Below are 13,094 nucleotides of genomic sequence, written 5' to 3' on the forward strand. Positions count from 1 at the left end.
GGGGGGGGCAGCTCCTTCCTCCCCTCTGCCCCCCCCCACCCCGGGTCCCCCCCCCCCCCAGGGTGCCACCAGGACGCCCCAAAGGTGACAGACACCTCCCAAAGGTGACAAACACCCCCCCCCCCCCCCCAAAGGTGACAGACCCCCGGCAAAGGTGACAGGACCCACACACTCGCCCCCCCCCCGCGGAGGTGTCGCCCCCCCCCCGGGCCACCATGTTGTCCCCCCCCGCGTACGACAGCCTGGAGCTGCAGCGACAGTACGGCGACGTCAACAACCGCTGGGACGGGGGCGAGGAGGAGGAGGAGGAGGGCGACCGCGAAGGCAGCTCCGCTCGCCGCTTCGAGCGCTCCCGCATCAAGGCTCTGGCCGGTACGGAGGCGGGGGGGGGGGGGGCACCCCCAAAATGGGCGGGGGGGAAGGGGGGGGGGGAACGACACCCCCCTAAAGTGAGGGGGAATCGCCCCAAATCCCCCCCAAAACGGGAGGGAAATCGCCCCAAAATGGGGATGAGATCCCCCCCCCCCCCCCCCCAAATGGGGATGGGACGTCTAAAAATGGGGGGGGCCACCTCGAAAATCAGGGGGGCACCTCGAAAATGGGGGGGAATCACCCCCCAGATGAGGACGCCTTAAAAGACGTGCCAAAAATAGCAGGGAAGAGACCCCCCCAAATGGGGATGGGACCCTAAAAAACAGGGATAAGACCCAAACAACGGGGGTGGGACCACTAAAAGTGGGGATGGGACCCCCAAAAACGGGGGGGGGGGGGGAAGCCTAAAAAATGGGGATAAAACCCAAAAAATGGGGGTAACATGCAAAAAATGGGGATGAGACCCTAAAATATTGGGATGAGACCCAATAAATGGGGAGGGGACCCCCAAAAATGGGGATGGGACCTCCAAAAATAGGGGTGGGACCCTAAAAAATAGGGATATGACCCCAAAAAATGGGGATGGGACCCCCAAAAAAGGGGGGCGGCAGCCCCAAAAATGGGGATCGGATCTCAAAAAATGGGGCTACCACCCAAAAAATGGGGCTGGGACCCTAAAAACTCGGGATAAGGCCCCCAAAAATGGGGATGAGACCAGGAAAAGTGGGGATGGGAGCCCCAAAAACGGGGGGGCGGCCCCAAAAACGGGGATGGAAGGTCAAAAAATGGGGCTGGGACCCCCAAAAAAGGGGGGTGGGACTCCACAAAAGGGGGCTGGGACCCCCAAAATAGGGGTAAAAACTGTAAAAAAAACATGGAAGGGGGGGCGCGGCCCAAAAAAGGGGGCGGGCACACGGCTCCGGGCGGGGGGTGAACGCACACGTGTGTGAGCACACGCAGCCACACGGGCACGCACACGCGTGTCCACCTGAACACGCACACGGACGCACGCACACGCGTGTAAGCGCGCACACGGACGGCCGGGCACGTAGGGAGGCACCGCCGCACGGGGAAACGCACACGTCTGCGCGCGCACACCGCGTGTAAGCGTGCACGCGGGCGTATATGCACGTATACGGACACACAAATGCACACGTATGTGCGCGCACACGCGTGTAAGTACGCAGGTGGACGTACATACGCATATAGAGGCATCGGCGCACACGTAATGGACGTGTAAGCACGCGTGTATGTGCACGCACACGCATGTATGCACGCATACACAGCCACCAATGCACACGTATGCACACAGAAACACGCATGTACGTGCACACACACGCGTGTGAGCTTGTACACGGACATATACACACGTATACAGCTACTGCTGCACATGTGTGGACACATAAATGCACATGTATGTGCGCACACACACGCGTGTACGCATGCACACGGACATACATGCACATATAGAGCCACCCCCCCACATGTATGCACACGCAAACGCACACGTATGTGCTCACACACGCGTGTGAGCACGCACACGGACATACATGCACATATAGAGGCATCAGCGCACACGTATGCACGTGTAAACACACACATATGTGCATGCACACGCGTGTAAGCATGCGCACGGGTGTATACACACATAGACAGCCACCCGCGCACACGCAAATGCACACGTATGTGCGCACACACGCGTGTCAGCGTGCGCACGGATGTATACGCACATGTAGAGCCACCCCCACACACGCAAACGCACACCTATGTGCACACACACGCGTGTCAGCGTGCACACAGACACCCCCCCCAGCGCACACGCGTGCCGGTGCCGCCGCACACGCGTGTGCGTGCCCCCCGCAGCCCCCCCGCGCTCACGCCTGCCCCCGCGGCCCCACGCCTCTCGTGTCCGTCGTCCCCCCCCCGCACACGCCTGTCCCCCTACGGCCACACGCGTGTTCCTCTGGCCTCCCCCCCCCACCCCGGCCCGGCCCCCCCCCCGGCCGCACACGCCTGCACACGCGTGTCGGCGCACGCCCGGCCGCCCCGGCCTGTTCTCACCCCCGTTCCCACGCCGCCTTCGCCCTCCCCGGCCCCACAGCGGCCCCACGGCGGCCCCACGGACCCCCCCCCGGCCCCACATTTCCCCCCTCCGCCATGTTCCCCCCCCCAACGCCGCCCCCCCCCTCGAGGGACGCTTCAAGCAGCTCCAAGGTGAGACTGGGACACCCCCCCCCCCCCCCACGCCGTGTCCCCCCCCCCAAGTCCCTCTGTGCCCCCCCCCGCTCCCGTGTCCCCCCCCCCCAAGTCCCTATGGGGCTCCCCAGAGCCTCGCAGGTGCCCCCGGGATCCCCCTGGACCCTATAGACCCCCCCCCGCGGGCCCTACAGACCCCCCCATGTCCCTATAGGCACCCCTCCGGGCCCCATAGACCCCCCCTGGACCCTATAGATCCCCCCCGGTCCCTATAGATCCCCCCCAGTCCCCATAGATCCCCCCCGGGCCCTATAGATCCCCCCCCCGGGCCCTATAGATCCCCCCAGTCCCCATAGATCCCCCCTAGTCCCTACAGACACCCTCCCGGTCCCTATAGATCCCCCCCGGACCTTACAGACCCCCCCCCGGACCCTATAGACACGCCCCCCGGGCCCTATAGACCCCCCCTGGACTCTATAGACCCCCCCATGTCCCTATAGACCCCCCACCGGAGTCTGTAGACCCCCCCCCCGGGCCCTATAGACCCCCCCTGGACTCTATAGACCCCCCCATGTCCCTATAGACCCCCCACCGGAGTCTGTAGACCCCCCCCCCGGACCCTATAGACCCCCCCGGTCCCTATAGACCCCCACTATAGGTGGCCCTTGAGGCTCTATAGGTGCCCCCCCAGGTCCCCCCCGGGTCTCGCCCCAGACCCTATAGGTGCCCCCCCGGGTCCCCCCCAGACCCTATAGGTGCCCCCCCCCCGCCCCAGACCCTATAGGCACCTCCAGGTTCCCACGACCCTCCCTGAAACCACCGCCCCCCCCGCACACCCCCCCCGCACCCCGAAACCGCCGCACCCGCACCCCGCCCGGCGCCGCCCCACACCCCCGCACGCCCGGGGCACATCCCCCCCCCCAAACCCCCCAGCCCCCCCCAGCTCCCTAAACCCCCCCCCAAGACCCCCAGTCCCCACCCGAGACCCCCCAAACCCCCCCGAGACCGACCGCGACCCCCCAAAACCCCCCACTCCCATCCCCAGACCCGCCCAGGACCCCCTAAAACCCCCCGATCCCCCTCGATATCCCCCCAGACCCCCCCGGGACCCCCCCAGGACCCCCCAAACCCCTCCACTCCCCCCAGCCCCCCCCAGCCCTCCAATCCCCCCCAAGACCCCCCCCGGCCCCCCTAAAACCCCCCGAGACCCCTCAATATCCCCCCAGACCCCCCCGTGGCCCCCTAAGACTCCCCCCCAATTCCCCCAGACCCCCCCCAGTCCCCCAGTCCCCCCCTCAAGACCCCCCCGAGACCCCCTAAAACCCCCCAACCCCCCTCAATATCCCCCCAAACCTCCCCCAAGACCCCTCAACCCCCCCCCTCAAGACCCCCCAAGACCCCCAAACCCCCCTGGAGCCCCCCCCCGGCCCCCCACGATCCGGCCCCAAATCCTCTTACCCTTAATCCCGGGCAGGCGCCAGGCACGGCTGGCACGGGGGGCTGCCCCCCCGCCCAAAGCCCCCCCCCCCCATGAAGGGGGCCCGGACACCTGGGTCCCTTAGGTTGGGGGGCAGCAGAGGAGGGGGGACACCCCCTGGACCCCCCCCACTGTTGCGGGGTCCCACCAGTGCTGCCCCATGACGGGGTCCCAGCCCCATAGTAGGGTTCAGGGTGGGTCTCGGAGTGGGTGGGGGGGGTCTCTGGGGTTGTGGGGGGGTCCCAGGGGGTATGGGAGGGTGTCAGGGGGTATGGGGGGGTCTTGGGGGGGTTTAGGGGGGGTCTCTGACCCCCTTGCCCCCCCTGGGACGAGCAGGAGGCAGTACAGAAGACGTAGCGGGAGTGTGTGGGGCCTCAGTGGGTATCTGTGGGTCTCAGGGGTGTGGGGGGGGGTCCCAGAGGGTATGGGGGGGTCTCCGGGAGATTTGGGGGTGTCTTGGAGGGGGTTGGGGGTGTCTCTGACCCCCGTGCCCCCCCCAAGACGAGCAGGAGGCGGTGCAGAAGACGACCTAGGGGGGATGTGGGGGGTCTCAGTGGGTATGGGGGGGGGTGTCTCAGTGGGTATCTGTGGGTCTCAGGGGGGTGTGTGTGGGTCCTGGGGGTCCGCGTGGGTCTCGGGGGGGTTCCGGGGGGTGTCTCTGACCCCCGTGCCCCCCCCGAGATGAGCAGGAGGCGGTGCAGAAGAAGACCTAGGGGGGATGTGTGGGGTCTCAGTGGGTATCTGTGGGTCTCGGGGGGGTGTGTGTGGGTCCTGGGGGTCCGCGTGGGTCTCGGGGGGGTCTCACACCCCCGTGCCCCCCCCCAGACGAGCGGGAGGCGGTGCAGAAGAAGACCTTCACCAAGTGGGTGAACTCCCACCTGGCGCGGGGGACGTGCCGCCTGGGGGACCTGTACAGCGACCTGCGGGACGGGCGGATGCTGCTGCGGCTGCTGGAGGTGCTCTCGGGGGAGCAGCTGGTGAGCGGGGACCCCCCCGGGGACGGGCACCCCCCTGCGGGCACCCCCTGGGACCCCCATGGGTGGGCGACCCCCTCCCCTGGGACCCCCAGCCCCTGAGACCCCCAAAACCCCCTTCCCTGGGAACCCCCCCTTCCCCGGGGACCCTCAGCCCCTGGGACCCCCAGGAACCCCCTCCCCTGGGACCCTCAACACCCCCTTCCCTGGGACCCCCAGGAACCCCCTTCCCTGGGACCCCCAGCCCCTGAGACCCCCAGGAACCCCCTTCCCTGAGACCCCCAGGAACCCCCTTCCCTGGGACCCCCAGCCCCTGAGACCCCCAGGACCCCCTTTCCCCAGGACCCCCAGGAACCCCCTTCCCTGGGACCCCCAGCCCCTGAGACCCCCAGGAACCCCCTTCCCTGAGATCCCCAGGAACCCCCTTCCCTGGGACCCCCAGCCCCTGGGACCCCCAGCCCCTGAGACCCCCAGGACCCCCTTTCCCCAGGACCCCCAGCACCCCCTTCCCTGGGACCCCCAGGAACACCCTTCCCGAGGCCCCCCAGCCCCTGAGACCCCCAAACCCCCCTTCCCTGGAACACCAACACCCAGGATCTGCTTCCCTGGGACCCCCGGGACCCCCTTCCCTGGGACTGCCAGCCCCTGGGACCCCCAGGAACCCCTTTCCTGAGGACCCCCAGGAACCCCCTTCCCTGGGACCACCAGGAACCCCCTTCCCGAGGCCCCCCAGCCCCTGAGACCCCCAGGACCCCCCTTCCCCAGGACCCCCAGCACCTCCTTCCCTGGGACCCCCAGGAACACCCTTCCCGAGGCCCCCCAGCCCCTGAGACCCCCAAACCCCCCTTCCCTGGAACACCAACACCCAGGATCTGCTTCTCTGGGACCCCCTTCCCTGGGACCGCCAGCCCCTGGGACCACCAGGAACCCCTTCCCCAGGACCCCCAGCACTCCCTCATCCGCCCTGGGACCCCCAGGCCCCCCCATTTCCCAGGCCCCCCAGCCCCTGAGACCCCCAAACCCCCTTCCCTGGGACCCCAACACCCGGGATCTACTTCCCTGGGACGCCCAGGAGCCCCCTTCTACAGACCCTCAGCCCCTGAGACCCACAGGACCCCCTTTCCTTGGACCCCCAGCCCCTGGGACCCCCAGGACCCCCTTTCCCAGGACCCCCAGCTCCTGGGACCCCCAGGAACCCCCTTCCCGAGGCCCCCCAGCCCCTGGGACCCCCAAACCCCCCTTCCCTGGAACTCCAACAGCCAGGATCTGCTTCCCTGGGACCCCCAGCCCCTGAGACCCCCAGGATCCCCCTTCCCCAGGTCCCCCAGCACCCCCTCACCCGCCCTGGGACCCCCGGGCCCCCCCATTTCCCAGGCCCCCCAGCCCCTGAGACCCCCAGGAACCTCCTTCCCTGTGACCCCCAGCCCCTGGGACCCCCAAACCCCCCTTCCCTGGAACACCAACACCCAGGATCTGCTTCCCTGGGACGCCCAGGACCCCCTTCCCCGGGACCCCCAGCCCCAGGGACCCCCTCCCCCCACCCCGGGGGGCGAGGGGGGGATGTCTCTGACCCTGTGTCCCCGTCCCCCCCCAGCCGAAGCCCACCAAGGGCCGGATGCGGATCCACTGCCTGGAGAACGTGGACAAGGCGCTGCAGTTCCTGAAGGAGCAGCGGGTGCACCTGGAGAACGTGGGTTCCCACGACATCGTGGATGGCAACCACCGCCTCACCCTGGGCCTCGTCTGGACCATCATCCTGCGCTTCCAGGTGCCGCCCGCCCCGGGGCGGGGGGCAAAGTCTGCTACGGGAGTCTTGGGATCTGCAACGGGGGTCCTGGGCTCTGCCATGGGGGTCCTACGTCTTCCAGGGGGGTCCTGTGTCTTCCAGGGGCTCCTGTGTCTTCCAGGGGGGTCCTGCACCTTCCGTGGGGGTCTTACACCCACCACGGGGGTCCCTGACCCCATCGTGGGGGTCCTGGAATCCTCTATGAGGGTCTTACACCCACCACGGGGGTCCTGGGATCTGCCATGGGGGTCCTGCGTCTTCCAGGGGCTCCTGCGTCTTCCATGGGGGTCCTGGAATCTTCCAGGGGGGTTCTGGAATCTGACATGGGGGTCTTGCACCCATCATAGGGTCCCTGAGCCCACCATGGGGGTCCTGCACCCATCACGGGGGTCTTGCACCCACCATGGGGGTCCTGGAATCTTCCACGGGGGTCTTGCACCCACCATGGGGGTCCCTAAACCCACCACGGGGGTCCTGGCATCTTCCACGGGGTCCTGCATCTTCTATGGGGGTCCTGCATCTTCCGTGGGGGTCTTGCACCCATCATGGGGGCCCCTGATCCCACCATGGGGGGTCCCCGTGTCTGTTCTGGGGGTCTTGCACCCACCACGGGTGTCCCTGCATCTTCCATGGGGGGCTTACACCCATCATGGGGGTCTTACACCCACCACGGGGGTCCTGGCATCTTCCATGGGGTCCCTGCACCCTCCGTGGGTCTGTGCCCCTCCTACCCTGGAGCCCCCCCCCATCCCAGTCATCCCCCCCCGGACCCCCAGGGACCCCCACCCACCCTCCTCACCCCTCACTGCCCCCCAACCACCCCCCCCAGATCCAGGACATCAGCGTGGAGACGGAGGACAACAAGGAGAAGAAGTCGGCCAAGGACGCGCTGCTGCTCTGGTGCCAAATGAAGACGGCGGGGTACGTGTGGGGCAGGGGGTCCTGGGGGTCCCTGGGGGTCCTGGGGGGTGCCTGGGGGTCTCCGGGGGGTCCCAGTGGTCCCTGGGGGTCCCAGGCTGAGCCCTGGCTCCATGGCAGGTACCCGAACGTCAACGTGCACAACTTCACCACGAGCTGGCGGGACGGGCTGGCCTTCAACGCCATCATCCACAAGCACAGGTGGGGCAGGGGATGTGGGGCAGAGGATGTGGGGCAGGGGCTGTGGGGCACGGTGACGTCCCTGTGGGATGCGGGATGTGAGACCTGGGACGTGGGATGCGGGATGTGTGCTGTGGGGCACAGCGTATGGGGTGTGGGACGGGTCTGTGTGGTGTGGGGTGGGATGTGGGGTGGGCTGTGGGGCAGAGGATGTGGGGCTGAGCCTCTCCCGCCACCCAGGCCGGACCTGGTGGACATGGAGGCCCTGCGACGCTGCAACGCCCACTACAACCTGCAAAGCGCCTTCAACCTGGCCGAGCGCGAGCTGGGCTTGACCAAGCTGCTGGACCCCGAGGGTGAGGAGCAACCAAGGACGGGGGGAGATGTGGGGCAGATGTGGGGCGGGGGGGGATGTGGGGCGGATGTGGGGGGCCGTGGACTCACCCCATTGTGGCTCCGTTGCCCGCAGACGTCAACGTGGACCAGCCGGATGAGAAGTCCATCATCACCTACGTGGCCACCTTCTACCATTACTTCTCCAAGATGAAGGCGCTGGCGGTGGAGGGGAAGCGCGTGGGGAAGGTGTGGGGCAGGCGGACGGACGGACGGATGGACGGATGGATGGATGGATGGATGGATGGATGGATGGACAGGTGGATGGATGGATGGATGGATGGATGGATGGATGATGGATGGATGGACGGACGGATGGACGGATGGATGGATGATGGATGGGTGGACAGATGGGTGGATGGATGGATGGACGGATGGATGGAGGGATGGATGGATGGACAAATGGATGGATGGACGGACGGACGGACGGACGGACGGATGGATGGATGGATGGATGGATGGATGGATGGATGGATGGACAAATGGATGGATGGACAGATGGGGGGAGGAGATGCAGGACAAAGGGATGGACAGACGGACAGATGGAGAAGGGAATGGGCAGATGGATGGAGGAGCACCTCATGGATGGACAGACGGACACGGAGACATGGAGATGGACAGATAGATGGGGGATTACCCCATGGATGGACGGACAGGCAGACGGAGGGAGGGAGGAGATGGAGGAGAGGACAAAGGGGTGGACACAGAGATGGAGGAGCACCTCATGGACGGACAGACGGACAGGTGGAGATGGAGATGGGTAGATAGATGGAGGAGCACCCCATGGACGGACAGACGGACAGACGGCCGGGCAGGGATGCGGCAGGAGGGAGCGCGGGCAGGTGGTGGTCGGGACGAGCCAGGGGTGGGACGGGAGATGGACAGAGGGATGGAGAGGGGTGGAGAGGGGTGGATGGACGGACGGATGGACGGACAGACGGGTGGACGGTGCCGTAGGTGCTGGATGCGGCGCGGGAGGCGGAGGAGCTGGTGGGGAAGTACGAGGAGCTGGCGGGGGAGCTGCTGGGCTGGATCGAACAGACCATCCTCACCCTCAACGACCGGCACTTGGCCAACGCCCTGCCCGGCGTCCAGAACCAGCTCCAGGCCTTCAACACCTACCGCACTGTGGAGAAACCCCCCAAGTGAGCCCCCCCCCCAGCCCCACGGCCCCACAGCAGGGTTGGGGGGCGGCGTGGGGCTCAGCAAAGGCGGGGTGTGTGTCCCCAGGTTCATGGAGAAGGGCAACCTGGAGGTGCTGCTCTTCACCGTCCAGAGCCGCATGAGGGCCAACAACCAGAAGGTCTACGTGCCGCGGGAGGGGAAGCTCATCTCCGACATCAACAAGGTGGGACGGGGACCGGGACGGGGACGATGGTGACGGTGATGATGGTGATGATGGTTGATGACAGCTGATGATGGTGGTGGAGATGGTTCATGATGGTGATGATGGTTGATGATGGTGGTGGTGATGGGGATGATGGTTGATCATGGCTGATGATGGTTGGTGATGGTTGATGATGGTTGATGATGGTGATGGTGACGGCTGGGGATGGTGATGGTGATGGGGACAGTGATGGGGATGGTGATGGTGATGATGATGGTGACAGTGATGGTGATGATGTTGATGATGATGACAATGGTGATGATGGTGGTGATGGTGATGATGGTGATGGTGCTGGTGCTGATGATGGTGATGGTGACGGTGACAGCGATGATGGTGATGATGGTGATGGTGACAGTTATGATGATGGTGATGGTGACAGGGACGGTGATGATGATGGCAATGGTGATGATGTTGATGGTGATGTTCATGATGATGGTGCTGGTGACGATGATGATGATGATGATGATGATGGTGACGATGACGGTGGTGCCGTCTGGCAGGCGTGGGAGCGGCTGGAGAAGGCGGAGCATGAGCGGGAGCTGGCGCTGCGCACGGAGCTCATCCGGCAGGAGAAGCTGGAGCAGTTGGCCGCGCGCTTCGACCGAAAGGCTGCCATGAGGGAGACCTGGCTGAGCGAGAACCAGCGCCTCGTCGCGCAGGTGCCACCGGGGGGACGGGGGGGACGGGGGTCCCGCTCCCCGCTGCCACCACCCCAAGATGTCTGGGAGTCCCACCTCCCCACTGCCACCACCCTGGGGACATGGGGGTCCTGCTCTCCACTGCCACCACCCCTGAGGTCCCCAAGGTGTCTGGGGGTCCTACTCCCCATGTCTGCCACCCCTGGGGACATGGGGGTCCAACCACCCACTGCCACCACCCCCAAGGTGTCTGGGGGTCCTACTCCCCATGTCCGCCACCCCTGGGGACATGGGGGTCCAACCACCCACTGCCACCACCCCCAAGGTGTCTGGGGGTCCGATCGCCCACTGCCACCACCCCTGAGGTCCCTAAGGTGTCTGGGGGTCCTGCTCCCCATGGCCGCCACCCCTGGGGACATGGGGGTCCTGCTTCCCCACTGCCACCACCCCTGGGGACATGGGGGTCCAACCACCCACTGCCACCACCCCCAAGGTGTCTGGGGGTCCAACCGCCCGCTGCCACCACCCTGGGGACATGGGGGTCCAACCACCCACTGCCACCACCCCTGGGGACCCCAAGGTGTCTGGGGGTCCCACCTCCCCACTGCCACCACCCTGGGGACATGGGGGTCCTGCTCTCCACTGCCACCACCCCTGAGGTCCCCAAGGTGTCTGGGGGTCTGACCACCCACTGCTACCAGCCCTGGGGACCTCAAGGATTTTGGGGGTCCTGCTCCCCACTGCCACCACCCCTGAGGTCCCCAAGGTGTCTGAGGGTCCGACCACCCACTGCCACCACCCCCGGGGTGTCCGGGTGTCCCCGTGGACGTTGTGACCGTGCCCTTCCCCCTCGCCTTTTCCCCCAGGACAATTTCGGGACGGACATGTCGGGGGTGGAGGCGGCGGTGCGGAAGCACGAGGCCATCGAGACGGACATCGTGGCCTACAGCGAGCGGGTGCAGGCGGTGAGCGCGGTGGCGGCCGAGCTGGAGGCCGAGCGCTACCACGACATCCGCCGCGTCCTCACCCGGCGCGACAACGTGGGGCGGCTCTGGGATTTCCTGCGGCAGCTGCTGGCCGCCCGGCGCGAGCGGCTGCTGCTCCACCTGGAGCTCCAGAAGATGCTGCAGGACCTGGGGCACCTCACGGACTGGATGGAGGAGATGAAGGTGACGACGGCGGGGGGGATGGGGACGAGGTGGCGGACACACACACACACACACACGAAGCGGTGGCACCTCCGCGCCGCCCTGTCCCCAACCCTCGGTGGCGCACGCAGGGCCGGCTGCGGTCGCAGGATTTGGGGAAGCACCTGCGGGAGGTGGACGACCTCCTGCAGCTCCACGGCCTGGTGGAAGCCGACATCGCGGCGCAGGCCGAGCGGGTGCGGGCGGTGGGCGCCGCCGCCCAGAGGTTCGCCGGGGACGGCCAGGGTGAGTGCGGGCGGGGGGGACGCCGGGGACACCCCCCGCTGTCACACCCCGGGGTGGCTGCTGGACCCCCAAACCCTGGGGTGGCCCCTGGACCCCCAACTCCCAGAGCCTGGGGTGGCCCCTGGACCCCCAAACCCCGGGGTGGCCTCTTGATCCCCAAAGCCCAGAGCCTGGGGTGGCCCCTGGACCCCCAAACCCCGGGGTGGCCTCTTGATCCCCAAAGCCCAGAGCCTGGGGTGGCCCCTGGACCCCCAAACCCCGGGGTGGCCCCTGGACCACCAAAGCTCAGAGCCTGGTGTGGCCCCTGGACCCCCAAATCCCGGGGTGGTCCCTGGACCCCCAACTCCCAGAGCCTGGGGTGGCCCCTGGACCCCCAAACCCCGGGGTGGCCCCTGGACCCCCAACTCCCAGAGCCTGGGGTGGCCCCTGGACCCCCAAACACCGGCGTGGTCCCTGGACCCCCAACTCCCAGAGGCTGGGGTGGCCCCTGGACCCCCAAACCCTGGGGTGGTCTCTGGACCCCCAACTCCCAGAGGCTGGGGTGGCCCCTGGACTCCTAAATCCCAGCGTGGCCCCTGGACCCCCAACTCCCAGAGCCTGGGGTGGCCCCCAGACCCCCAAAGTCCAAACTCTGGGGTGGCTCCTGGACCCTCAACTCCCAGAGCCTGGGGTGGCCCCTGGGCTCCAAACCTCAGAGCCCAGGGTGGCCCCGGGACCACCAACTCCCAGAGCCCAGGGTGATCTTTGGAGCCCCAAAGCCCAGGACTGACCCTGACCTTGGTCCCCAGAGCCCTGGGGTGGGTGGCCCCTGGACCCCCAAAGCCCAGAGCCTGGGGTGACCCCTGGACCCCCAAACCTCGGAGCCCATGGTGGCCTCTGGACCACCAATTCCCAGAGCCTGGGGTGGACCCTGGACCCCCAAACCCCAGGACAGACCCTGACCTTGGTCCCCAGACCCCCAGGGTGGGTGACACCTGGACCCCCAACCCCTGGGTGTCCCCAAGCCCCCCAAGGTGGCCACTGTCCCCTGGACCCCCACCCCTTGGGATGTCCCCAAGCCTCCCAAGGTGGCCACTGTCCCCTGGACCCCCAACCCCTGGGTGTCCCCAAGCGCCCCAAGGTGGCCACTGTCCCCTGGACCCCCACCCCTTGGGATGTCCCCAAGCGCCCCAAGGTGGCCACTGTCCCCTGGACCCCCAACCCCTGGGTGTCCCCAAGCGCCCCAAGGTGGCCACTGTCCCCTGGACCCCCACCCCCTGGGTGTCCCCAAGCCCCCTTGGGTTGGCCACTGTCCCCTGGACCCCCACCCCCTGGGATGTCCCCAAGCCCCCCTGGGGTGG

The 13,094-nt window shown here is 67.2% G+C and overlaps 1 protein-coding gene across 1 annotated transcript in view; it reads left to right on the plus strand.

Moving 5' to 3' along the window:
* SPTBN2 (spectrin beta, non-erythrocytic 2) overlaps positions 1–13,094 on the plus strand; it is a 31,512-nt gene that overhangs the window by 1,838 nt on the left and 16,580 nt on the right. Inside the window, 12 exon segments of the mRNA XM_054183946.1 lie at positions 192–372; positions 4,871–5,022; positions 6,614–6,787; positions 7,635–7,726; positions 7,844–7,924; positions 8,144–8,259; positions 8,373–8,485; positions 9,254–9,441; positions 9,527–9,644; positions 10,184–10,342; positions 11,188–11,490; positions 11,601–11,754. Of these exon segments, the coding sequence (XP_054039921.1) occupies positions 192–372; positions 4,871–5,022; positions 6,614–6,787; positions 7,635–7,726; positions 7,844–7,924; positions 8,144–8,259; positions 8,373–8,485; positions 9,254–9,441; positions 9,527–9,644; positions 10,184–10,342; positions 11,188–11,490; positions 11,601–11,754 (1,831 nt within the window).

Source organism: Rissa tridactyla, chromosome 29 (genome assembly GCF_028500815.1).
Source record: "Rissa tridactyla isolate bRisTri1 chromosome 29, bRisTri1.patW.cur.20221130, whole genome shotgun sequence".
Taxonomy (NCBI): Eukaryota; Metazoa; Chordata; class Aves; order Charadriiformes; family Laridae; genus Rissa; species Rissa tridactyla.